Here is a 27,701-nt window from a genome sequence, read left to right as displayed (position 1 = left end):
TAATTTGGATGGGTGAGCAAATACTTTTGGCAATATAGTGTAGCTTTTTTTGTGCAAGAAAAAGTTTCCACACATTGACAAATCAAAGCTATCGCCACATGTGAAGTTTTTTTTTCTGGGTAAAGAATTTAAAGTGCATTTCTCTTTTTTTATGTGATCTTATAAATGCCTTTTTTATGACCTAAAATCTTTTTTTCTCTATTAATACTGTTAGCTGTCATTTTGTTGCTGCTGCCATTGAGGAAAACATTCAATTTGCTTTTGAGGAAACAGTTTCCAAGGTCCATTAGATACTTTTACTATACTTTAGAGTCCCCAAGCTTTGCAGACGTTAGTGGAATCAAACACCTGTAGCTCACTTCAAAACACTCCCCAGATCAATATGCCAAAGCCCACTAACATCATTTCAGCCTGGTTCATCATGTACAAATTTCACAATATCAAAAATACTTCCAGAAAATAACTATAATGTGCAAGCCATTAGCATGGAGTGACAGTCTGTGTTTCTCTTTCTATTCAGAAAACTGTTTTGGGAGAGAACATGAGAATTTTTTTCTGCTAAACACAATCCAAAGATAATCTGTTCCAGCTAGGAAGATTCGTTCAGGATGTGTAAAACTTCTTGTTGGGCAGAGATTTAGAGCAAATTGATGGTTGGATGTGAAGAAAGTGGAGGAGTTACACAGTGGTCAGGAGTCTGAGTGGCCAGAGGCTGCAGGGAGGAGGAGGAAAACAGAGAAAGGAGCAGGGTGGTCTCTGGATGAAGAGGCCAACTGGATAATTATAGAACCTTCTGGAGGATGGCATTGGGAACTTCCAGGGTTTCGTCCTTCACAAGGACGATGTCGTAAGAGTCCATGTATTTGTCAAGGCGCTCTTCCACCTACAGAGGCAGCGAGAGAACTTCAGTAAAAAAAGTGCCGCATTCAACTATGGGTGCATTTCTGGTTAACAGACATTTTAAAGCTTTTCTGACATATGGGCAAACTTAGGTGGGCTACGTTTTAGTTTCTAGTTCTTTCCTTTTTATACTTAAAGGTATAGAGGATGATCTTATATTTCTGGGTGGATCATCTAAATAAGTTGCCCTCCTAATTGTCAATCATACTGGTGATAAGTTTACGTAAAGCTTTCCTACATGCTCGTCCCCAGTTAGCTATATTTTTCTGTGCATTCGCATCTTTAGGCGTATATCTGTGGTGAGCTACGGTTTAAGACACTCATTGAAGCTCACCTTTCTCACCACGGTTTTTTGAAAATGGCAGAGGGTCGTAAAAGAAAAAGTGTCTATGAAGTGTATGAGAAGATATATCCCAGAATGCTTTGCAGGGAAAGCTCTCCTTGCAAAGCATTATGGAATTTGCTGTCACAGCGGACTGCTGTCGCCATAGGCTTTTGCTACCCAACAGCGGCGACTGATAAGAGAGATGGTGCAGGCACCGCGCGGTGGACTAAAGTAAAAGTGATCATCTGTCTGAACGGTAAGTTGACCGATTTTACTATAAAGTCCACTATATAGTCCCACTCTATATAGTGTTTGAGGGATTTAGGGGTTGGGACGACGTTCGGACACAGTAACCTTGTATGAGCAATAAGAACAGCAACTTTTAAACAGAGCGTGCTTGAGAAATGGGCTTGTGCACACTCTTGCATGTGCATTTTTGTTTTAAGTAGAGAGAGCAGCTCTTTTACACCCAAAACATGATTAGCCTTCATTTTCTACTCACCCCCATGCTGAACAACACTCTGGAGTACTTTTTTGATATCTCAAATGCATCTGGAGATCTGGGAGGCTTCTTGCTGTCTGCTGACATTCAAATAATGGAGGTCCATGGTACCCAAGACAGAAAGGTCCATAAAAGTCCACAAAAAACGTGTCAATATTCCTCCATACTGCTCGTCCAATGTATTCCAAGTGTCCTGAGTGGGTAGCATCCAGAATTTACTCGAAACAAAGTCATTTAGAATGTTTTTAGAGCATAAACAGTAGTGTATAGGATTTCCTAAAAGCACGTTCACGAGTCTACGGAAACCGCGGCAGACCAAACCAGATGAAAGTGCGCATTTAGCGTCTGCTCTGCCGATAATGCAAGCGTAGAAGAAGAAATGTGCTGTTTAGCTGTGCAAAGAAAGAAACAACGAAAGAAAAATGTCTGAGGACTTCAGTGTTGAGGAAGAGCATGAGTTCTTTGCCGAGCTGAATGCGCACTTTCATCTGGTTTGGTCTGCCGGCTTCCGTAGCGTCGTGAACTCGCAGGCGCGCGCTTTTAGGAAATCCTATAGACTACTGTTTATGCTCTAAAAACATTCTAAATGACTTCGTTTCGAGTAAATTATGGACGCTACCCACTCAGGACACTTGGAATACATTGGACGAGCAGTATGGAGGAATATTGACACGTTTTTTGTGGACTTTTATGGACCTTTCTGCCTCGGGCGCCATAGACTTCCATTATTTGAATGTCAGCAGACAGCAAGAAGCCTCCCAGATCTCCAGATGCATTTGAGATATCAAAAAAGTACTCCAGAGTGTTGTTCAGCATGGGGGTGAGTAGAAAATGAAGGCTAATCATTTTTTTTAGGTGTACTATTCCTTTAAGACTTAGAACAGTGATAATATTTAAATGCTTACATTCACAAACCTTTCAAGAATGCACAGGAACTATGCTTTGGTCTAGGGAAACTAGAAGCATATTTTTCATTGTATTTTCTTCTAGAAATACTTTTTGCCAGTGATTATGGGTTCAGACTAGCCCTAGAAAGAAGTATTACATGAACCATCGTCAAGCTTCTTAGAGTACACCTTTAATAGAGCAAATTTAGGAAGGGAGCCTATTAAAAAAACAACAAAAACACACTAACTGGTTCTAAAGATGGGTGCATGATTTTACCTTGTCATTGAGAAAGCCGATCTTGAGCATGTTCTCCACATTGGGGACGCCGTCGGCCATGGTGAGGTCTCCCATGGAGTCTCCCAGCAGGATGATGTTGCTGTAATCCCTCAGCTGTTTGAAGTAGTCTGTGCTCCTCAGGGCGCCGTCGTGTTTGTTGTACACGTGAATCAGCTCGCCTTTGAATCCTCTCAGCACCCCCTGCAGAAAAAAAGAAAACACTTGTGTTCAGAAATCCACAGCAAAATCGCCTGTTAAATGAAAGAAAGCAGATTACTTTCAGTTTGGTTGGAAAAACCAAACTCTAAGCTGTAGACGCACCAAATAAAGAGCTTTTTTATAAATGAAGCTGAAAGAGGGACAAAAGTTGCTAAATGATAGGTATAACTGCACTTTGCTTGGAGGAATATCAGCTGTTCATTCAGCCTTAAACCGGGAGCTAGACTTTGGTAGGTGCTAAACATTTCACTTCTTTGTCATGTCATAATTTATCTGTTTTATACTCAATAACTACCTTCAAATCAACATTTGTACCAAATTTAAAGATGTTTTATCATATTGATAAAGTAAAAAGTTATCTTTAGCAGACTTTAGTGCCACCATGAAGATCATATGACAGCAAAGTTGCTGTAATTTATCATTTGGACCTTCAACCTCCATCTGTGTGGAGATTGATGGGAGTGCAAAGGTTGGTTTTATTTTAAAAGCCCGGTGTTTTGGAAAAGATCCGTACACTGTCCGATAGTTATTAGTGCTCATTGTGCTAATCACTAATTCATAAAGTTATATTTCTGCTTCTACTACTGAGGATGTGTGTCAGGAAGGTTAAAAGGGAATCATTTTTAACACAGCTGTTTATAGATATTAAGGAGAAATGAAAACTGTCTGATCAGGTCAGGTCAGATCTCTACAAAAGATAAAAATCAAAAGTGTGCAAAAACCGCTGCGCTTCTAATAGTGCTGTTTTAATGTGCCAGTAAAGCACACCGGAAAAACTATCTAGAAATAAGTAAAAATTTCTTAAATAAAATGTATTTACCCTTAATTTGAAAAGGTATCTAAGATAGTTTGCCAATGGAATGAGTATTTTTACTCTTAAAATAAGATATTTATATAAAATGCACTTGAAATAATGAAATTGTATTTTCTTTTCTTAAATTGTCTTGTTCCATTGGCAAAATGTCTCTTTTTCCTCCTCAATCCAAGAACAAATGCACAAATTTTAAGAAAAAATGACTTTTTTCCACTTTTTTCCAGTGCAGAACAGACAGGTCGGTATTCTACAGATGACTTACGTTGTCGTCAAAGTCCATGAAGTTGGAGACAACCTTGATGTTGGGATGGTAAACTCCTGCCTGACTGATGACCTCCTCCAGCACATCTCCCAGACCAGCGGAGAAAATGAAGACAGGCACGTTGTGCTGATGCAGGCGGTCGAAGAACTGCTCATAACCTTCCCTGCAACGAAACCAACACGTCTGTTAGCCCTCGTTTCTTAAATTCAGAACGCATCAAACACACAAATGCAGATCTAACACACATTTTCCCTCTGATCCTCTGGATTTACCTGAGGGCGACATCAGACTCCCTCACCACCTCTGGCAGTTTATCCTTTTCTAACCGCTGCTCCACAAGCAACGAGTGGGACTTAAAATACCTGGAAACAAACAGAAAAACATGAGCTGTGCACAAAACCTCCATTTAGGTCACATGTTGGGTTTGACTTACCACTCCACCATAAAAGGATATTTCTCTTCTATAGTCAGCTGAGGGTCAATCTCAATTGGATAATATTTATTCTTCAGCTGCAGCAGCTTCTGCCTGCATTCCTCTGTCACCAGTTTGCAGTTGTCGATAATATCTATGAAGGGAAACATATTAGCGATAATATATGGGAGAATTATCCTGCCATAATGCAAGAGCACATAATTTAAATTTGAGAAAAGAATTTCATCTTCTTGCACTCAAAACTTATAATGCTCACACTCAAAGCATGCGCTCTCTCTCAAATATTTTCTCTTCTCTCTCAAATCTGTTTCTTCTCTCAGATTTAATGCTTCTTGCACAGATATTTTTTCCTCTCGCTTGCCTCCTTCTCTTCGCGCACAAACGGCCCGTCTGCACGAGTCTCAGATACGCTCGCAAACCCGTAGAATTAGCATCTGCCCTGACTAGCAAACTTTAAAAAAAATTTTTTTTTTTTATTTCTGCCTCCAGCAGAAATTAAGTGACTTTTCATTGGTGATTCTTGAATCGCCATTTATTATTTCCTTTTTTTATTTTCCTGATTGTTGTTGTTTTTCAGCTTCTTAATTTAATAGCTTTTAAATTAAAAAGCCATTTTATTGTTGGTAAGGTTTATCACAGGCACACTCAGTAGAGTTAGACAAGCGCACCCTTTCCCAGGCTGTCGTTCTATTGGCTGGAAAGGTTGCTAGGCGACGATCCGACTGCAATCCGAGAGAGAGCAAATCAATCCGCAAGCAGAGCCTACGGGTTTGCGAGCGTATCTGAGACTCGAGCAGTGCGCGGTTTGTGCGCGAAGAGAAGGAGGCAAGCGAGAGGAGAAAATATCTGTGCAAGAAGCATTAAATCTGAGAGAAGAAACAAAGATTTGAGGGAGAAGAGAAAATATTTGAGAGCGCATGTTTTGAGTGTGAGCATTATAAGTTTTGAGTGCAAGAAGATGAAATTCTTTTCTCAAATTGAAATTATGTGCTCTTGCATTATGGCAGGATAATTCTCCCATAATAATATTGCATCTGTTTTCAGTCTAACGGCTTTAGATGAATTAAATAAGCTTGCTGTAATACTTACTGTGTAATGTCGGACACCGCTTGCCATTAACAGCAAACTTGCTTATCGTCATGTCAAAGTCTGTGATGATCTGAAACATTCAGAAGCTTTTTATTTACCAGAACATATGAGAAGAGCGATTATTCATTAATGCGTTTGTAGAATCCGGCAATCCTTCAAATGAGGCGGTTCGGGTTGAAACAGGTCAGGATTTGATGCTTTACCTGCAGTTTGGAAGCTCCTCCTTTGATGAGGCCACAGATGATCTGCTCCACCCTCTCAGGGTCTCTCATGTGCACCGTGGGTTTCTCAAACTGAGGCATCTGGAGTTGCACGAAGAAAAAGAAGAAAAAGAAATGGAAATTAAGTTCAACACAGCCAGTAAATTAGTTTTTCTAGTAAGAAAGAGCATCTATGCCAAGCAGCTGCAGAAAATCTGGAATCCGCTTTATTAAAAAAACAAAAAACAAAAGAAGAGAAAAATATATTCAATTCAATTTACAATTAGAGACAATTCAATCAGATCATACAGTCAAACGGATTTAAAGTTTTCTATCTAAGGAATACCACTTTATCGTATTAACTCATTGACCAGACAGCAATCCCTCATGCAAAGCATGCTTGTAGCGACAGTGGAGAGGAAAACTCCATTTGAACAGGAATAAACCTCCAGCAGAACCAGGCTCGGTTCGAGCGGCCATCTGCAGAGGCCAACAATGAATATGAATAAATGCTTTTAAAAAATCAGATCAGGTTAATAAAATAAAAATAAAAAATTCTCTGAGAGATTTAAGAAACTTTTCTCTACACCTGACAGATCAGGAGAAAAAAAAAACACTTTCTTTAAAATTATGCATTTTTCAAAAATAATTCATCGACAGAACATCAAGTGGTGCAAAATAAAAGTCTTAATGTTACTGAAAATGAACGTAGATATGTTTTAAAGTTTTTTTATGGTTCCAAAATCTATAAACATTTATCCCTGGTTCTGAGGCAAACTTTGACATGCCAGTATTCTGTACCAATAACAAGAGTAGGTTGAAATCATAAGATGGACCTCAGACAGCATATCTGCCATATCTTTTTTTTTTTTTTTTTTTATTTTGAACATGCAAGAGAAAAAAATAAATAAAATAATGTTTAAAACATTGGAGAGAAAAACAACAAACAAGGTACCCTTCTTTACTAAGTTAATATACCTCTATTACATGTGCGAAAAGGAGTAGGAAGAAGTAAAACTTATGTACTCCTACCCCTTTAATTCTTGTATTTCTTCAATTTACAATATTTATAATGACGTTGCTATATATATCCATATAAATACATACCTACCTACACATATACATACATAAATATGTTTACACATATACCTTCATACATATATACAAATAAACATAACAAAAAACACAAACAAAACTTTCTAAAATGCTTCTCTATTGTAGAAAGTTTCGTTTGTGTTTTTTGTAGTAAAATTAATCTTAGTAAAATTATGACAGAGCTAAGTAGTGGGGACTTCTTGGTGTTACATTTCTCACATTTAAACCCCCAAAAAGGGAGAAGAAAACAAGGGTGAACATCAGTCAAATTTTTGAGTGGTGCTGCAAACGGTCTCAGATGCCACATGGAGTCTGCTGCTTTTTTGTTGGAGGTTGTTTGACTGAGAGGAGTTAAACCTGTAGCAACCACCTCTAACAACACATTTTCTTTACATATTTCTTTTTAAAAACCGCCCCCATGGTGAAGTGGTTTGAATCTTGCTTTCATCAGAAGGTGCATCTGGTAAATCATAATAATAAGGATTTGCTGTGGTGACTCGTGAATATGAGAGCAGCCGAAACATTTAGATTTTTGTTTTTATCCCCCAACCCCTGCTTGGATCGAGGAATCTAATGAATCACACATGATTTAACAATAAATGCAAAACACAACATGCATATAAGGAATTAGATCACTGTCATATTACCAAAGTAGATTTTTTAAATGAAATGATGCCTTGTGTTTAGCTCTAGGCTCCGCCTCCTCCTTTAGGATTGGGTGCCTCTTTCAGGGTCTCAGCCAATCCTCTATTACTTGCGTCCTATTTAATGTCTGTGAAGCAGCACTTCTAGGTCTTTTGCTCATTTGACTGCCTTTCGCTTAGTGCCTGTGTTTTCCTGTTTTTGTGATTTTTAGTCCAGTTATTTTATAGTTTTATATATTTTGTTTAATAGTTTTTTTTTCCAAACTAGGTAAGTTCAACTTTTCTTTTTGGGTTGTTTTGTTTATGCTTGCCTGAGCTCACCTAAAGCTAAATATCAATCTGTACAGAAGAGAAAAAAAACATCTTAAATTCCTTCTTGTCTCCCAATTCCCTATCTTGATTCACGTCTGTCTCCTATACCTCCTAGACCAGCTAAGGGGACATAACATCAGCGCCATATTTGGACAGATATGCACTAATATTAACTACTGTGACATACATTTGCTTAAAGAGGAGGGCCAAATGGTATAGAGGCTACAAGTCATCGCTTGTCATATTACACACCAACTCCTAAACTGTTATTTACAGCCTGCAGGAGGAGAACGCCATGTTCTTGGCTTTCCAAAGCAACCCTGTATGGAGTCCTGAGGTTGCGAACGAAGAAACAAGCAACAGAAATCCTGCAAGTTTGAGACCACATGTTCGGTTAACGCTAAGTTAACAGAATCAGGGCTGGTTTGTGTTAGTTGGTAAATGAGCCCGTTTCAAACACTTGGTTGCATTAAAAATATTAGTCTAAGCTAAGCATTATATTACACCTGTGTACCAGTATTATATTACATAACTACAAGTTTCTTATGACACCCTACTCAGTTGAAAATGTCATTGAATTTGAGTTTCTTCCAAACTTTACAACTATTTAATTAAGAGTCCAAAATGACAATAAAGTTTCTAATTTAAGAGCATTCTGAGTGTGAAATGTTGACTTTACTTGACTGCTTAGAGCTTTGTCTTTTAATCAAGAAAAAAAGAGATAAGAGCCGAGAGTAGATTTCAATACGAGTTAACAGGAGGGACTGCAAGGACAGTAGATATAAAAAGACTTGATGAAATCCTGCTGCACCCAACAGGACTTTGCTTACGCAATCAGAATGACTGACTGACACCTCATCTTTCACCGGGGTCCCTAAAGACACACTACACTCAGAGCATAACCTAAAAATAAAGTTTGTTTTTGTTTTTTAACACAGCATCACATAGAAAAGCAAAACAAGCCAGGAGTTTTTTAAAAATCTAAAAAGTTGTAGTTTTTTTCTGATTTTATGTTGATTTAACAGCTTTAAAAAAAAAAAAAAAAAAAAAAGGTTCAAACTGATGATTAAAGTGGTGAGAATCCTCAGAGGTCAACCTCTGCTGATGGATGCAGAGCTACAAGCATCACATCCAACTGTAAATACAGACAGAACTGCAATATTTTGTTAAGACTTTCTATACATTATACTGCATTTTTCATCAATTATTTTCTATGCAACAGATTCAACCCCTGTAGATTACCAAAATAAGACATCTTTCTGTTCATTAACTTCACGTCGCCGCCCCAACAAGCATTTCATTTAGTCAACCACTTGCATGCAGGCACATCCAGGCTTACCTCGGGGTCTGTTGTCTCTTCAAAAAAACAAGAGTGAAGAAAAGATTGTGTGTCTGCGCAGCGTTTATATATACCCAGAAACAGGCGGGGAGAAAGAAGGGGGGAGGGAGGGGGGGTGTTGACCAAAACTGATTAGACAATATAACCCGTCCCCAACACAGGCTCAAACACACAAACATAGTGACACTTCTAGCGGACACACAGACGCAAACAAAGTCCACAAACACAGAGGTCGACAAACAGATGTGGCAACCGGGCCGGCGTTGTTAGACCAGTGTTTGGTATCCAGACTTTTTCCAGTAACTTGACCTCTGACCTTTCATATCGATTAGAAAGGGCGCCGTTGCATTGAGGAGTGCTATTGCTGAGCAACGTACATTTTTAACACACTATCCTCTCCGTGCAAAGACACACAAACACACACATATTCAGTAAATGGTGTGACAGCAGATGAGGGGTCAAAAGGTTTAAGTTTCAGAATGAGCATCAGGCTGTTTGCTCTGACAAAGGTCAGTAACACCTGACAAATGTCTACTTATGGATAAGGCTCACTCAAATGGATTCACATAAACACCCCTCTACTACTACTACTACACACACACACAGACACAGAGATAACTTACAGAGGCTTATCTTACTGTGGCGGCTTTAATATTTGGCTCCTACAGAGAAGAAGCTTCAGTTTATTTCTGGCAGGTCTGAACATGTCAGTAACGGAGCCTTGAACATGTTAAACCAGCACTTTTTTTTTATCTTCACTAGTTGCATTAGTGTGAATAATTTTGAAATCGTCAGATCAGCAGAAGAACAAAGACAGTTTGGCACAGTTTGGGCTTTGACGTTAGGCCGATTTAATCAGTTCAATAATTACCATAACTAACATCATGATTAGTGGATTTTAATGTTAGCCTCATTTTTTGCATCGATCCATCGCTAATTAAAGTTACAACCTTTTTCTTCTAAGCGTCTGTATGTGAGCAGAGTCAACTGGTTAAATCAGCTTCTTTTAACTCCAACTTCTGATTGGATCTTCTGGAACAGACATAGCCGATGAAGGGTCCTCTTCACAGAAGAAAAACAAAATAAACAGGTTGTTGAAGAGCAATCAAATAAAGACATAATAAGACCTTCAGACCAGATTTATGACCTATTATCAGAGCATACTCAACACTGTGTCTTAAGCTCCCAACTTTGACACAGCATTGTTGTCCATGATAATATCAAAGAAAATGCCTGAAACAGGCCGCTCTGCTTTTATGACTAGTGAGCTCTTACAACCATCCAAATAAATTAGCATCTGTGGAACAAAAGGATTCCTCCATTGCTCAGCTTGAAAGCAGTAAAGCTTTGATTTTCCTATTCAACATCTACATGCTTTCCTTATCTCAGATATTAGCAGACAGAAAGATCAGTTACCATAACTATGCAGACGACACACAGCTTTATATCACAATGTCACTAGGTGACTATGGATCCATCACAGCATTGGCTAGATGCTTAGAACAGATCAATATGTGGATGTGCCATCATTTTCTCCAACAGAATGAAAACAAAACTGAGGTAATAATCTTCAGACCAAAGGAGGAGAGCTCCAGAGTTAGCTAAGAGCTTCAGCTATTATACCGTATTTTCACGACTATAAGGCGCACTTAAACGTCTTTTTTTCCCCTCAAAATGTGTGGTGCGCCCTATGGTGCGGTGCGCCCTATGTGTGTTGTAACTGCGACTTTTGAGACCACCTCATTGAGGAGATGATGAAAGAGTGGCTGAATGTAAGGAGACCAGGTGTTTTTTTTCCACTCATCACCATTAATCTGTAACTCCATGCGTGCCCATCTCACAGCTGATGTGAAAAACATGGGGAAACAAATTAACCCTGTGCTCGCTGTTCAACCACTCGACATCGGTGTGAACCGGACCCAGCAGGTGCAGCAGAAGCAGCGAGTTTACATGCAAAGTCAATGGTTGACGCGCGTATAGGTGCAGCAAAAGGTCCTGCAGCGCGTTTTGAGCCGCAGGTGCAGCACGTCGGGATCGTTTAAGCATCTGATGCACCGCCAACGCGCTGCTGCTGCTCCAGATGGAAAATTTTAAGCTTTGCTGCTGGACGCGCCGCATCAACCAATCAGAGAAGCTGATCTGGGAGCTGACAGCTAGACAGACACAGCGCTCTGATGAAAGAGGAGATGATGAAAGCGTGGCTGAGGGAGGTGTAGCCTATGTGAGGAGAACAGGTGTTTTTTTCCACCCATCACCATCGCTGCGTGCCCATCTCACAGCCGATGTGAAAAAAAAGGTGAATCAATGAACGCTGTGCTCGCCGTTATCCCGGGGGGTCTGACAAAGGAACTTCAACCGCCCAACATCGGTGTGAAGCGCCCGTTCAAAGAAAGGCTGCGAGCGGCAGTTTACGCCACAGTTTGCGGATGGATTGTAGATGCTTGGACTAACGTGTCTGCTGGCTCTGTTCTTCAAGCTTTTGCAAAAGCCGGCATTATTTCTGAGGAGCCGCGCTGCACGGAAAGTGACTCTGACAGCGAAGAAGGGGAAACTGGCATGTCTGATTTAGCGCAGCTGTTTAATTCAGAAACAGAGGATGATGACTTTGAGGGGTTTGATTAATACTTTGTAATAAATACATGAATAAAGCACAATCATACTCAGTTTTGCTCCCGCTCTATTTTTCTACCTGAAAACTTAATTCAACAGCAGCCTATGGGCCGCGGGGCATACGGGCTCACCTCCGCAGGTGTTTTTTCATCTAAATAATCTAAATATTTTTAAGTGAGAAAGTCCACCTGAAAATTTAATCATTGCAGTCAGTTCATCCAGATTATTATCCTGCCTATGTTTTAAGTTAATTTATGCGTCAATAAACGAAGAAGAAGGGGAAACTGGCATGTCGGATTTAGCGCAGCTGTTTAATTCAGAAAAAGAGGATGAGGACTTTGAGGGGTTTGATTAATACTCTGTAATAAATACATTAATAAAGCACAATCATACTCAGTTTTGCTCCCGCTCTATTTTTCTACCTGAAAACTTAATTCAACAGCAGCCTCTGGGCCGTGGGGCATACGGGCTCACCTCCGCAGGTGTTTTTTCATCTAAATAATCTAAATCTTTTTAAGTGAGAAAGTCCACCTGAAAATTTAATCATTGCAGTCAGTTCATCCAGATTATTATCCTGCCTATTTTTTAAGTTAATTTATGCCTCAATAAACTGTATCAGAGGAGTAATCACAGCCCTGTGTCATCAGCGATGCCGGTTCCCAGGTTTGAATAATACTTTGTAATAAATACACCTTGCAGCTTTATTTGCTGTGATCAGTGGGAATAAAGTAGTTTTAATATGTTTTTAAGTGGGAAAATCCACCTGAGAGGACATGTACCTGTATATAAAAAACGCGCCCTATAGTCCGGTGCGCCTTATGTGTGTGTTAAATACAGAAATGGCACACATAACTGAGACTGCGTCTTTTAGTCCGGTGCGCCTTATGGTCGTGAAAATACGGTAGCTAGAAACCACTGATTATGCCTGAAATCTCAAGGATTAAAGGACTAATGTCCAGGCAGGATCTAGAGAAATTCACTCATGCATTTATCTTTGGTAGAATTGATTACTGCAACAGAGCTTTCACATGTTTGTCTAAAAAAGTCCATCAGATAACTGTAGCTGATCCAAAACGCTGCTGCCTGTGTTCTCACTAAAACTAAGAAAGTAGAGCACATCAGCCCGGTTCTGAAGTCCTTCCACTGGCTCCCTGTAGATCAGAGAATAGTCTTTAAAATCCTTCAGTTAGTCTATAAAACACTGAATGGATCAGCACCTCAATGCATAACAAATTTGTTGTCAATGTATCAACCTCCCAGACCACTCAGGTCAAAGTTAAAAACCCTTTTTTTTTTTAGAACTGCCTTAGTTTAGGTATTATTAGTTGGGGTCCAACTATTTTGTTTCTTCTACTACCTGCTTTTATCATGTTCATATATTTGCTTCTATTATACCTTTATTTTTCTATTCTTTTATTGTTTAATTCATGTAAAGCACTTTGAATTGTGCTATAAAAAATACACTTGGCTTGCCTTGCCTTATGTATGAGTTAAACTCGCTGACAAAAAAAACAACGTTCAATGTTACAGCTGATCTGTACGGGCCCAGGGCCAGGGTTTATAAATGCTTCTTCTATATAACTGGGTTTATACATTTTCCGGGTTTATAAATGCTCTGGATTTATAAATGCTCTGGATTTATAAATGTTCTAGATTTATAAATGTTCTGGGTTATATATTTTCTGGGTTTATAAATGCTGCAGGTTTATAAATGCTGCAGGTTTTATATATTTTCTGGGTTTATAAATGCTGCAGGTTTATAAATGCTCTTGGTTTTATATATTTTCTGGGTTTATAAATGCTCTGGATTTATAAATGCTCTGGGTTATATATTTTCTGGGTTTATAAATGCTCCAGGTTTATAAATGCTCTTGGTTTTATATATTTTCTGGGTTTATAAATGCTCTAGGTATATTAATTTTTAGGTTTATACTCCTTGGGTTTAAAAATGCTCTGGTTTTATACATTTTCTGGGTTTATAAATGCTCTGAACTAGAGTTAGTCTAGAGAGTCTAATAAAGTGTAGCAGGAGGTCCAAAGATTATCCATGAAATCATGGAAGAATAATCCAGAAAATTCATATTTTTCCATCAGAACAAACAGCGATACTAATGTCTACGTGTTCATCATGTTCGGCTGCATTCATCACTAATTTATCAAACATAGAATTTCTCTCTGTTCATGTAATGAACAACCTCTCAGTCATTTTTAAACACATTATATCAGATAATTGTCTGCAAACATGCTGAGTAACGGCAGAGCAAACAGTTCTTCAGTTGTGTTTCCTGCAGATATATAAATGGGGTTCTGCTGGGATTCTAACCCAAACCTTCCTGTGAGGGTAAATTTAAATGTAAGGGTTATTTATTGAATAACATGGCTCTGCTTTCTGTATGCTGTGGGGTTGGTACTCTAAAACAGCTAAAAACAGAAGCAACATCCTTTCACTCTGACTGCTGTGAATGCCATAAAAATCTTAACATCTCACATTACATATCACCTCACTTATATGTTGCCGACATACTTTAGTCTAGGACCTGCCTTCACCCCCTCCAAATAGGGGATGGGGTCCTTGGCTAAAGATTGAATCAAAATGTGTTCATACAATGAATGAAGTCATTTATTGGTGGGAAATGTTCTGTCCACAGAATGAAAAGCCTCTGAGGGCCCATTTAATCTGTTTTAACACTGAATACCCTGAATAGTAAATTACTGGAGCTCAGCATTGTTCAATGATGGATTTATCTGATTCTTCCTTTTAAAATGTTATCTTACTGATTTCTGTGTGTGTGTGACTGGTTTTCAACTTGAACTTTGAACGTTCTCCACTATCAGTACCTTGGAAAGTACTTTAAGAAGTTTTTTTTTTTTTTTTTTTTTTGTAGAACGGAGAAATAGCCCTTTATGAAGCACAAACTAATCAAATCTGAGACCTGAGCAAACAGTATTCTCCAATCAGAGCTCCAGTGAAGGTGACCGTTTACAAAATGCTTAATTTTCCAGCACCAGAATTCAGCAGCAGAAAAATTGACTCTGGGGACTCACAAAGAAGAAAGTTATCAACCAGCAAGGAGTGTGCAGCCTGGCTACAAGAGCTGAAGTTATTTAAAAAAATATTTATAACATTTTTGTTCATAGTACAGATATAGTTATAAGCAGTGGTGGACGAAATACTCAAAAGTAGCACTTGAGTAAAAGTATGAATATTCATAGTCAAATCTTACTCAACTACAAGTAAAAGTAACTCAGTCGAACATATATTCAAGTTAAAGCATTGAAGTGAAAATACTTAAGTATTCAAAAACTCATAAAATGTTCTAATATCAGTACATTTCTGTGCAATTTTCAGTTTCCTTTTTAGAGTAATTTTAAAGAAGCATGTAACTTTCAGAAACCACCTGATGTATTGATGCATAGACCTGCTCTGCTACAAATTCAACTCCACCTGGAAAGAACGTCAGCATCAAAATGCCACAAAAAAGCATTTTGAGTATTTTTTCTCATCTAAAAAAAAAGACAAAAACAAAACAGAATTGTCTTGATTCTACTTACACTTTCATTATGCAATAGAGGTTTATGGTTGAATCTATTACCACAAAGAACCCACAACTCATACTACTGAACAACTTGGTCTCATGGCAACAACTAACACCCTCACTACAAGTATAAACTAAAAAAATAATACCTGCCCTTAGTTTCTCACATTTGTGGAACATCATGCAAATCTCTAAAACAGTGGTGTCCAAATTCAGTTCTAAGGGCTGCTATCCGCCATGTTGAAATTGAATTTTAAAAGTAAGTAACTACAGTAGCAGCTTCATTGAAATGCAGTGGAGTGAAAGTTATAAGTACCCCCCCAAAAAATACTCAACTAAAGTAAATAAACTCAAAAAAATGACAGTAATCAGTAAATGTACTTTGTTACTTTCCACCACTGCTTATAAGTAATAGTATAACGTTTTTTCTGCTCTATATAAAAATAAAAATCACTGTATTATATTTCTAGAATATTTTTTTATGTAAACACTGTTAATCCCACATTAGTGAGTTAGAGCCGTAGACCAGAACGGTTACGTTTCTATCAAATCGTACTTATGCATCTATCTGCAAAACTTTTTACTCAAGTTATAAGCCTCATTAAAATGTATTTAAATAAAAATGTATTTTCATTCAAATACAAACCATAGCTTTGTTTTTCAGTTTCTTTAAATATCAATATGTATCTTAAAACAAGTGTACTGCATGTATCATTAAATGGATATGGGTTGCTGCAAAACAGCAGTTAACGACAGCAGCATTTAGGCCCAGGAAAGGCATTTTGATTGCAGACCTCACTCTGGGTCCCTGAGGAAGACCCTTCAGCCAAGAATGCTCCCAGGGTGTTGCAAGCTGCTCACTGCTCCCCAAACACTGGGCTACATGCAGACTACTAGTTCTGCTCAATGCACAATTGCAATTGTAAACTAACAGTTGAAGATAATAAACTATTTGTTATTCCGTTAATCCTAGATCTGCCTGGCAGTTCAAGCAAAAAAAAAAAGTCAATGAAACAGTCCTTTGGGTGTCAATTATCAAGTGATTTCAAGATAGTCTAAGAAGAAAGACAAAAAGAATAAATCAAAGGTTCACGGTTGCTTGACTTATAGATCTATTTATTTTTGCAGAGCTTAGGAATTTCCAAATTTGTTTAAAAACGAGTCCACCCGTCAGAATAAGAACCCTAAAAACTGAGCAGGTGATCAGTTCCTATTGTAAAACCAAATAAAATCTGATGATTTGTCTGAGTAAAAGCCTACAGAGCGTGCGACCGCTGCGGACACCGGGACTGTAGCTTTAATCAGATTCACCTTTGACATACTACTGTGCTCTTTCTGATAAGGCTGAAAATCCTGCTGTCTACAACATTTCTACTAAGAGTATGACATCATTGGTTAGACCTCCTGCAGCATATGCATTTTTGTGCTTATCTGCGGTATCGACCGCAGCTCTTCGACAAAACGTTTTTTTTTACTTTAAAAATTTTATAGTGATACCATGAAATTGCAATGTCAACATGTGAGATATTACAGCTGCATCAACAGATTTTAACCAGAATGATAGAGCTAACATTTACCTAATAGCTACAACCTACATTACATCAGTTTAATATATATATATTTAATATTAATTATATTAAAGGAATGAAGAATGATCCTTTATTTCCACGCAGATCATCTCAATAAAAGGTCCTCCTCATTGTGGTGATATGTTTATGTAAGGCTGTCCTAAACACTCGCCCTGTTAGCTATCTTTTTCTGCGCATGCTCACTTTGAGCTGCATATGTGTGGTGGGCTATGGTTTCAGACAGTCATTGAACCTCACCTTTCTCACCACAGTTCTTTAAAAATGGCTGTCGGTCATAAGAGATTAAGTGTCTATGAAGTTTATGAGAAGAAAAGAAAGGCCTCAGAAGAATGTTTTGCGTGGAGAGCTCTCCTCGCAAAGCACTATGAGACTCGCAATAGGCTATCGCTACCCAACAATTGTGACTAATAAAGATGGCGCAGAGCAAAAAGCAGTGATCATCTGTCCGAACTGTCAGTTAATTGAGTTGCCTATAAACTCCACTATAAAGTCACTGCTGTATGTGGACACAGTAAGCTGTATGAGCTATGAGAACGGCACATTTTAAACAGGGCGTGCAAGAGGAAAAATTGGCACGTGCATGCTCTTGCAGGTGAATTTTTTTTTTTTTTTAAGTGGAGAGCAAGGTCTTTTAAAAAATCCTCCACCATACCTTTAACTATATTAATTAGATAATATAATTATGTGAATAGTTCATTCTGAAATTAATGAAAATAGTTTTTTAAATGGTTATTGAGTCAGATATGTGGCGGGTAATATATGGTTTACTTGAAGGTTTTTATCTGTCCCAGTGTAACTACTGGAAAATGTTATTAGCACCCAAAACAGTAGCTGGAAGTTCAGCGTCCATTCTTTGCCTGCTTTGCGTGTCAACTATTATGGTTGCTAGGCAACATAGCGTATGGGCATTGAAGTCCAGAGAAGGTTGGACCTGTTTGAATCCATAGCCAAAATTCTTCAACTCCAAGTGCCACACTGGGAGCTCATTCCCCCGGCTGGGATACGAACCAAGGCTTCCTGCTTGCAGGAGGGGTGACTTACCACTTTAGTTAACCAGGTTGACACAGGTTTCATTTACCGTGACCGACATACAAGGATTAGCTGAGGTGAAAATCATATCTGTGACATGGTGGTGGATTACGTGTTGAAGGCACACTTGTTTCCTTTAGCTGCACCCACATTGGTAGCTGCTATGTTTGTGATAATAAGGACAATCTGCTCCTAATGATAAAGCGTTCTGTAGAAGTGGTGTTGATGAGCCTGCAGGGAGACTCTGGAGACTTGAAATGTTGAATTTTAAAAACAAGAAGCATCACTTCCTCCTGAATCCATGTTTACTAAACAAACAGAACTTGTAAGCTTCCATCACTGCCATCAATTTAAAATATTTCTGTCTTCTGGTTTGTTGTGAGTGGAAAAATATTTAAATTCACCTTAATAATTAGTGAAAAAACATTCAGAAAATGATGACTAGATGATTTCATACTTTTTTATGTTTTCTGAGATGCATTTAGGAAATAAAACATTAGAATCCAAAGCTAAACTTCCTGCATTTTAAACACAATCAATCCAATCTCTTGGAAATACTTCTGTCTTATTAATATTAACAGAAGTTTCAATTTTGCAGCTGCAGTTTTATCTGTATTCATTACAGAACAGCATGCTGCTTAACATAACATCCTTATAGAGAGATTGCTTAACTAATATCAAACCAAAATAACAGTTTTTTTAATGTAATTTCATGTCCAGCTCTAAATAACAGGGCAAAGAAGTGAGGTCTTGAAGAAGTAGAGAAGACAATTTTGCCCTGTTCTGCCCTCTAGAGGTCAGAAGACCAAAATACACTTGGCAAGCATCAACAAAAACATCCAGGTTGCAGTTCATCATAATCTTATCAAATAAAGCGCAGCAGTCACAGAGAAGTGTTTAGTAAATAAACTGGACTTTTAGTCTGTTTTTTTTAGCTTCATGACAAAAAAAAGTTATTACCACAAGCATCAGCATGACTGAGAATGTTCTAAAGAAGTGCACAAACAGGGAGTAGTCAGTAGCCTGTTCACGGCATTTGAAACGTCGACTCCCAGATTATCTTGAAACCTGATAAACAGACACATACAGAAGGTGGTGTTGCTGTCATCACGTTTGTTCTTCTAATCTAATCATAACAAAAAGACGACATGATCTGATCCACGCAGCTTAGTGTGAGTCAGGGAGGAAAACGCAAAAGCAGCCATCAAACTAAAATGTAACTAAACAAGTTTAATTCTTAGTTCTGTTTAGACCATCTGAAGCAGATAAACAGGAAAACGATGCTGGCTGGAGATGCGCCGTGATCAACCCTGTAGTGTTATTAATGAGCTACTTTAGAAGTACAGGATGCTACAACAGATTAACTACTTTAGGAGAAAAATATTAATCTCAGTCCAAATGGTCAAACCACATGAACGTAAATGTTGATTCAAAGGTTTCATCATCTATTTTAGAGCTGAAAAACATTTCAGCATATAACCCCAAAAATATCACAGCAGCAGACTAGCGACCTCCTAAAATACATCTAATTCTTGTACTCTATTAAATTATTATATTCATTTTGAAATACATGTATTTTCTATTAAATTCAATTATCTAATTACTCATTTAAAGTTTATTTTTAATTCTATAATAGCACATTTGAATTATTTAATAGTACATTGAATTATTAGTACATTTCATTATTATATGCATTTTAGAGTTAAATTGTATATTTTATATCTAACAGATGTATAGGAAAAGTAAATAAATAAATATTGCATCTACTTATTTCGTGGTACGTTTATTTCATGGGATATTTACATTTAGGTATTTCATGATACACTTTTGCCCTCCACATACTTCTGGGTTGAGATCACAATGATGTTGGAAACTACCTCACATGCAGCCTTTAATGCTATCTTAGACTCTATTGGCTTTGTTCAAAATGTGAATAGTCCCACACATTCTCATCTTCATACTTTGGACCTTGTGCTGACATATGGTATAGAATGTGAAGAAATAACAGTATTTCCTCACAACCCTGTCCTCTCTGACCACTTTTTAATAACCTTCAGGGTTAGAGTTCTCCTCCCCCAATAGAAGGTTTCATTTTAGCAGATCATTATCAGATAGGGCAGTTATTAATTTCAAAGAATCTGTTTCACTTTTTCTCTCCTCTGTGTCGCTTAGCAGGGCTGCAGAGGGCAAAGTTTAGTTGATCCCCTTACAGATTTTATGAATTTACTGATGGGGTTGCTGGGTCTCTAGGTACTGCCTTAGACAATGTAGCCCCTTTGAAAGAGAAAATCATGCTCCACATGCCTACGGGAATCCTACCTAATCTGGAAAAATAGTACACTGCAAGAGCAGTGTATTTCTCCTCATTGATAAAGGAGAATAAGAATAATCCTAGATATCTTTTTAATACAGTTGCCAAACTCACCCAGAGCCATAGCTCTGTTGAACCGTCCATTCCACCTGCTCTTAGCAGTAATGATATTATGGGATTCTTTATAAAAAAGAGTGATCTTATTAAAATACTTTAATAATCCCAGAGGGAAATTACTTTTGTTACACGCTCTAGTTACAGTTTTACATGACATATATACACACATCCAATTATACAATATAATAAAGATAAAAATAAGAATAAAAAGAGATCAAATATATATACACATATAGCTCTTCTATATATATATCTGTACGTATATCTATGTATATGTAAAACCTAAATCCAAATAGAGTGAAAAGTCCAATTAAAGTGAATAAATCCAAGTAAGGTGATACGTGGTGTGCAAAAATAGTGCATAAATGTCAATTACGGTGGGTGGGTGGGGGGGTGGCTGAATCACTTGAGGGGGGCGTTATATAGGTTGATGACCACAGGTAGGAATGATTTCCTGTGGCGCTCAGTGGTGCATCTGGGTAACAGGAATCTTCTGCTAAAGGAGCTTGTCTGCTGGACCAGTGTGTCGTGGAGAGGATGTGAGTCATTGTCTAAGATGGACTGAAACCTGGACAGCATCCTCCTCTCTGCCACGGTGGTCAGGGTGTCCAGCTGCTCCCCCACAACATCACCGGCCCTCTTTATCAGTTTGTTCAGTCTGTTGTTTTCAGCGACCCTCAGCCCACTGCCCCAGCATCTGACAGCAAAGAAGAGTGTGCTAGCAACAACAGACTCATAAAACATCCTCAGCATCGTCCCACAGATGTTAAAGGACTTCAGCCTCCTCAGGAAGAATAGTCGGCTTTGGCCCTTTTTGTAGACCGCCTCGGTGTTTCTAGTCCAGTCCAACTTATTGTTAAAGTATACTCCCAGGTACTTATACTCCTCCACCGTGTCAACAGGAACCAGATCATCATCAAAACGTAATGGATTGTTTTGTGGACTGAGGCGGACCATTGGTAAAAATTTCATTAAAATCCATTCATACCTTTTCAAGTTATCCTGTACACCAGCGGTGCTCAAGTCCAGTGCTCAAGAGCTACCATCCTGTAACTTTTAGATGCATTTCTTTTGTAACACACCTGAATCTAGGGGCTCAATCGCCTAGAGAAGCATGGTAACAAGCCACTCATTTGATTCAGGTGTGTGAAAAAAAGGGTAGCATCAAAAATTAGCAGGTAAGTAGATATTGAGGCCTGGACTTGAGCACCTCTGCTGTACACATACACAAACTCTCCAAAAAACATAACACCCTTGGCAGAGGTAACTACAGGGGCTGAGAATATCTTTATTCAGCACTTATTTTTAAAAATTCAGTACAATTCAGTTTATTTATATAGCGCCAATTCACACCACAGGCACTTTAAAGAGACAATACAGTCTCAGTCAGAGTGAGTAAGAAAACCAGTTGAGGGCATCCAGTCATTGACTTGCAAGATCCTCCTGGATGAGCCTGCAGCAACAATTTTTGCTTGCAATTTGTCGTTGACTCTTCAACAATCCCTCAAGGGGAGTTAAATAGATTAGCCTTCAACATGCATGGATCCTCATCTGGCAAACACATGTTTACCAGATAAATGGGAGGTAGGGCTGCACAACAGCAGCACAATGGCTGAATTTAGCTCCATCTGCTCATTTTAACCACTGCTTGACCAGATATACTGCATAAAAAGGTAGGCCTCATTTAGTAAAACATAACCGTGCTTCATGCTCGAGTAACAGATGCACACTTGTAACTAGAGCCAGGCCGATTAGTTTTATATGTGCTAGTTTAGGTGAACATATTAGCATTTTAGCTCTGAGTAAGTTTTAGCTCTTTGTGAAATAAACAAAATTTTATAAGAAAATAAGATTATTTCGTGTTCCACTAAACTTCATGCTGACATGCAAGCTTTACTGGGGATCATAAATTCAGAGGTTATGTTTTCATTAAAACAAATTTTTAATAGGCTCCAATTCATGTATTTATTTGTAATCTTGTTTTTGATGTTTTAAACACTGTAGCATTTATACTTAAATCTAGTTCATTCCCTTGTGTTCAGTGAAAGAGGAACTTTTCGGTTGCTTGTAAATATGACAAACATATTTCTAAGGGGGTTTTGTGAATGAAATGAATCAAATACAAAATACCTCCAATCGGCCCGTCTGTTTTTATTTTAAGAAGCCGTATGCAGCCGCTTCTTTCAAATTCTCATCTGGAGAAGTGAAATCTAATTAGCAAACTACTCTAAATTAGGGCTGTAACTAACGATTAATTTTTCTAATTGATTAATTAATCGATTATTAATCTGATAGCAAAAGGTTCCTAAAAGAAGACAGAATTAAACCAGGTGAAACCCAAACTTTTCCACTTTAGGAATTCTGAATAGAAAAAATTGACAGACAAAAAGGTTTTTTTATCTATCAAAATGTTTAAAAAATGTTTTTTTACTATTTCTATAATAATACTAATATAAATATTGCTCTAAGTGGGTTGTTCTGTCAGCTAACAGCATCTTTTAGAGTCTCTATAATAATGATTAATCGATTACTAAATTAGTTGAAGATTATTCAATAATCAATTAACCACGATTAATCTGATTAATTGTTTCAGCTCTAATCTAAATGTATATATATTAATTTCAAAGGCAGAGTGGAACAGTCAGGTGTGGGAAGGATGTAACAGCTGCTGGATGCAGCATCTGTGGTGTTAAAGTTAGTCAGGACTCCAGCACCAGTGAAGCAAAAGTACCACAAATTTGAGGCAATATCTAAATCAGCACAACAAACATTTATTGTATTCATAGTCTTATGTTAACACTGACAAAATTAAAGTGGCTTATTTTAGTTCTACAATTCTATGTTATGCTTCTTTGTGTTGAATTATATTTTTTATTATTATGAGGATTTGAGTTTGACTACAGTTGGACAGTGCATATCCTGTGTATGTACATGTTCAGTTTTTTTTTCCTTTTATATTTTAGCTGATCTATGTCGAATATTGGCCAATATTGGATATTGTGTTTTTATAGACCCAAATACTGATAATGGTATCGGCCTTCAAAATCCCATATCGGTCTGGCTCTACTTGCAAACCACCCTTTTCTTTTTACAGGCTCTGCTGACGCTTTATATATTTTTAAATAGGCATGCCACAATATTTAAGATCATTTCAGTCATTTTTTTTATGTTTTGCGTTAATTCATAAAATATTGTTTGCCGTCATGCTCCATTAACCTGTGTCCAACTGCATAGCCAGTTTTTCTTCATTATTTAGTTATTTCTGATGCTCCAAATAAGTTTACATGCAGTGACTCTCTCTCCATTGACTCTCATTGTATTAATGCCTCCTTTGTGGATTTGCACCTGACCTCTAGAAGTGTTAAACAAGTTGCAAAAACTGCTGCCTCAGAAGTTTCAGAATTGAAAAAAGACTTTGTGCATGATAGGTTTTTACATTTGCTTATCCTCCGTCCATGAATTTGCACGATTTGGTTGTTAGCATATTATCTGGATATTGATGAAGTCACACACATACAAAAAAGGTTTGCACACGCTGTCTGCTAGATAGAAGACGTAAAAACCTTCTGAAGATCTTAACATTTGTCTTTTGATCCTACTTGTCCTGTTTCTTCATCCAAATCTGGTTTTATTTGATTTATAATTATACAAAAGCAAGCATGAACTCATACCCTAAGTCCTGGTTTAAGCATTAACTGAAACACGTTCATCTTGTGTTGAGGTATCCATCAATCCATCCTCACTAGTCTTGATTCTGCATCATTTATTTTCTGTTAATTGATTCCTCTGATCATCCATCTTTGGTTTTCAAGGTTGCTAAATAACTTCATAGCTGAAAGACAACTTTTTTTCTATTTCTAAAAGTAAAGAATATTGACTTTAAGAACACATAATTTAAAAAAAATACCTTAGAAAATGTTATTGTCAGTTCTATTTTTCATATTAATCATTGTAAAAGGAGAATGTACAAGAGCATTGGAGAGGCAAAGACCTACTGTACAACAAATGCAGTACAAAGGAGATTATCATTAACGTCCGGAGGTCAAAACCTGGGATCAATGTAGGATTATTGGCTTATCAAGGTAGCTTCAGGTTCAGCTTGAGATTTTCTGTATCAAAACGCTGTTCGTTTAACCAGGAAATCATATCAGAAATCAAGAACATGAACTTCTCAACCAATCAATGTCATGGAAAAAAAATATGAAAGAAATCAAACTGCAAAAACAGCATGTTGAGTCAGAGAAACGTCCCTGATGTTTTCTCCTTGTTAATTCCTGATTATATTTAATCAAAACGGTTTCCTCCTACAATACATCTTCATTGTTTATCAACTGTGTCTGAGTGCAGAGAACATCTTCGTCTTTAACTTACTGTATGTGCAAAAGAGAATTAAAAGAGTGAGGTTTGTTCCATGAAGAGTTAGATATTCATATCCTAATCGTAATTTGCACATCTTGTGTACAAATTTCTGTTTTGGGGCGAGCGTTCTGTCCCTTTCCTGTTTTACATGAACGTACACGTCCAGAGTTTGTAAGCCTGGACAGACTTAACATGATTAAGACCTCTTTCATGCTACCAAATAAGCACAGTCTTTGTTGCTCAGATTTAATTAAGTTAGATCTCACTAACAAAACCCTGACATCTTGCTTTGTAATGGAGGTCCCTGCCCACAAACAGACGCACACAGAGATTTCAAGTAAATAAGTACAAATACTTTGTTACTGTACTTAAGTACACTTTTAGGTATCTATACTTTGCTCAATTACTTATTTTTCTTCCTACTTCTGACTTCTACTCATTACATTTTCATACAAGTATCTGTACTTTCTATTCCTTACATTCTTAAAACAAACGTTCACTTTGGTTTAATGTTTATAAATATTTATTTCACATCATTTTTCGCCATCCAATGCAGATCATTGGCGCCATCCACATCTAGTGAAAACTAGTGTAATTGAGGAGTCATATAACGCGAACACTCATTGGTTAGCTAAAGGAAATCATCATCATCAATCAACTGCAAACGTGAATTGTCTATGCCATGCTACAATGTCGGATTCAGAAAAAGATGCTGAAATGTCTGAAAGGTCGGACACAGGCGAGAGCGTATCGGGAGACGGAGACCAACAAGACCTCCCTCATCCTTGGCCCTATCTCAAAGAAATCTTCGAAATAGTCGAAAAATTGAGCTTTAAAATTCATATAGTGGCATCTGGCTGTTTTTTAAAGGTTACTTAATACTTTAATTAGTTTTTGGAGTACATACTTTTCCACTTTTACTTGAGTAAAGAGGTCAAGTTGATACTTCAACTTTTACCAGTGGTTTTTAACTGCAGTATCTATACTTCTACTTAAAGGAATAGTACACCCAAAACATGATTAGCCTTCATTTTCTACTCACCCCCATGCTGAACAACACTCTGGAGTACTTTTTTGATATCTCAAATGCATCTGGAGATCTGGGAGGCTTCTTGCTGTCTGCTGACATTCAATTAATGGAGGTCTATGGTGACCGAGACAGAAAGGTCCATAAAAGTCCACAAAAAACGTGTCAATATTCCTCCATACTGCTCGTCCAATGTATTCCAAGTGTCCTGAGTGGGTAGCATCCAGAATTTACTCGAAACGAAGTCATTTAGAATGTTTTTAGAGCATAAACAGTAGTGTATAGGATTTCCTGAAAGCGCGCACATGCGCGTTCACGACGCTACGGAAGCCGGCAGACCAAACCAGATGAAAGTGCGCATTCAGCGTCTGCTCTGCCAATAATGCAAGTGTAGAAGAAGAAATGTGCCGTTTACCTGTGCAAAGAAAGAAACAACGAAAGAAAAATGTCTGAGGACTTCAGTGTTGAGGAAGAGCATGAGTTCTTTGCCGAGCTGAATGCGCACTTTCATCTGGTTTGGTCTGCCGGCTTCCGTAGCGTCGGGATCGCGCATGTGCGCGCTTTCAGGAAATCCTATACACTACTGTTTATGCTCTAAAAACATTCTAAATGACTTCGTTTCGAGTAAATTCTGGATGCTACCCACTCAGGACACTTGGAATACATTGGACGAGCAGTATGGAGGAATATTGACACGTTTTTTGTGGACTTTTATGGACCTTTCTGCCTCGGGCGCCATAGACCTCCATTATTTGAATGTCAGCAGACAGCAAGAAGCCTCCCAGATCTCCAGATGCATTTGAGATATCAAAAAAGTACTCCAGAGTGTTGTTCAGCATGGGGGTGAGTAGAAAATGAAGGCTTATCATGTTTTGGGTGTACTATTCCTTTAAGGCTGTGTGAAACTTTGCTCTAAAAACTCTCATATCTTCCTCACTTTATAGGTTTTTAAATCTGCTCTAACTGGAGGCCAGTGCCACGAAATTAATGCTAATCAAGACTGCTTTTTGTGTTTGTTTGTTTCTTTCAGTTTAAATGCTGGGAAATTTCTATTATTGCTCTTATACATTGGCAAATGACATACTTTGGAAGTATGTGAAGGACTTCTCTGCAGTTTTAGTGTTGGATGGGGTTTGCATAACCTGAACCGAGCCCATTCGATCGACCATGGCCACACAAAGCACTTTTCAGAGCAGTGAAAGTATTACTGACCAACAGCTGGGCTGTCACAGCTTAGCAGCCATAAACAGAAAGCTGCAGCCCCTTCAGCAGTGAGAAGTGGCTGGTAGTGACCTCTAAAGAGCCGCTAGTTTTAGGGGTACCCGGCGCGCATGCGCAGTGCACTCACCAAGTTTAATGGAATAAAGATAAAAACAATATCGTGTTTAATTTCCGGTCATAATCTTATATTAAGTTTCAACATATGCCTGCATAATATTCCAATCAAAATGTAAGGTAATTTTATTTTGAAGGCCTCACAATCCGTTTCCTGTTTCTTAACATAAACGCAGTTAGCGTACTTTAACTCACCATCTCTATGATCTTCGTTTTCTTCCCCGCCCGCTTTTTCTTAGCTACGATGTACTGTGCCAGCGCGACGCCGCCGAACACCACACAGACGCTGGCGCTGGCTGCGGCTCCGACCTTCACCACAGCCGTCCGGTCCATGTCGGTCCGCTGTGCTGCCGCTCACCAGCCCGCTGTCCTTCCCCTGTCAACGGCCTTCTTCCTACTGGTGCGCACGCGGAACCAAAGATCGTCTATGCAGACGAAGAACTGTTACTCTGAAGCATGACAAGTTGAATAAATTTAAAAAACATAGCAC

General features: G+C 38.1%; 1 protein-coding gene and 1 long non-coding RNA gene across 3 annotated transcripts; one reads left to right on the top strand and one right to left on the bottom strand.

The window, feature by feature from the left end:
• Window positions 1-196: 196 nt before the first annotated feature.
• On the bottom strand, window positions 197-27,602 carry nt5c3a (5'-nucleotidase, cytosolic IIIA). Of its 2 annotated transcripts, none has more exons than XM_038282480.1 (8): window positions 27,407-27,602; window positions 5,912-6,010; window positions 5,709-5,778; window positions 4,620-4,752; window positions 4,459-4,548; window positions 4,187-4,349; window positions 2,892-3,092; window positions 197-883 (listed from the first exon to the last, which is right to left on the bottom strand). In XM_038282480.1, exons 1-8 carry the CDS (start codon window positions 27,542-27,544, stop codon window positions 782-784), a joined length of 996 nt encoding a protein of 331 aa, XP_038138408.1. In that variant the 5' UTR covers window positions 27,545-27,602; the 3' UTR covers window positions 197-781. The 2 variants fall into 2 exon arrangements, with proteins under 2 accessions (XP_038138408.1, XP_038138409.1); XM_038282481.1 differs by lacking the exon at window positions 27,407-27,602 and adding an exon at window positions 9,299-9,424.
• LOC119781873 lies at window positions 7,786-8,612 on the top strand. Its single transcript, XR_005280614.1, has 2 exons — window positions 7,786-8,172; window positions 8,236-8,612. It is a non-coding gene; the product is annotated as an uncharacterized LOC119781873 (long non-coding RNA).
• Window positions 27,603-27,701: the final 99 nt, after the last annotated feature.

This window comes from Cyprinodon tularosa, unplaced genomic scaffold, assembly GCF_016077235.1.
Source record: "Cyprinodon tularosa strain WSP-4 unplaced genomic scaffold, ASM1607723v1 ctg184, whole genome shotgun sequence".
Taxonomy (NCBI): domain Eukaryota; kingdom Metazoa; phylum Chordata; class Actinopteri; order Cyprinodontiformes; family Cyprinodontidae; genus Cyprinodon; species Cyprinodon tularosa.
The sequence above is the reverse complement of the archived record's forward strand: the minus strand, read 5'-3'. Positions and strand labels throughout refer to the sequence as shown.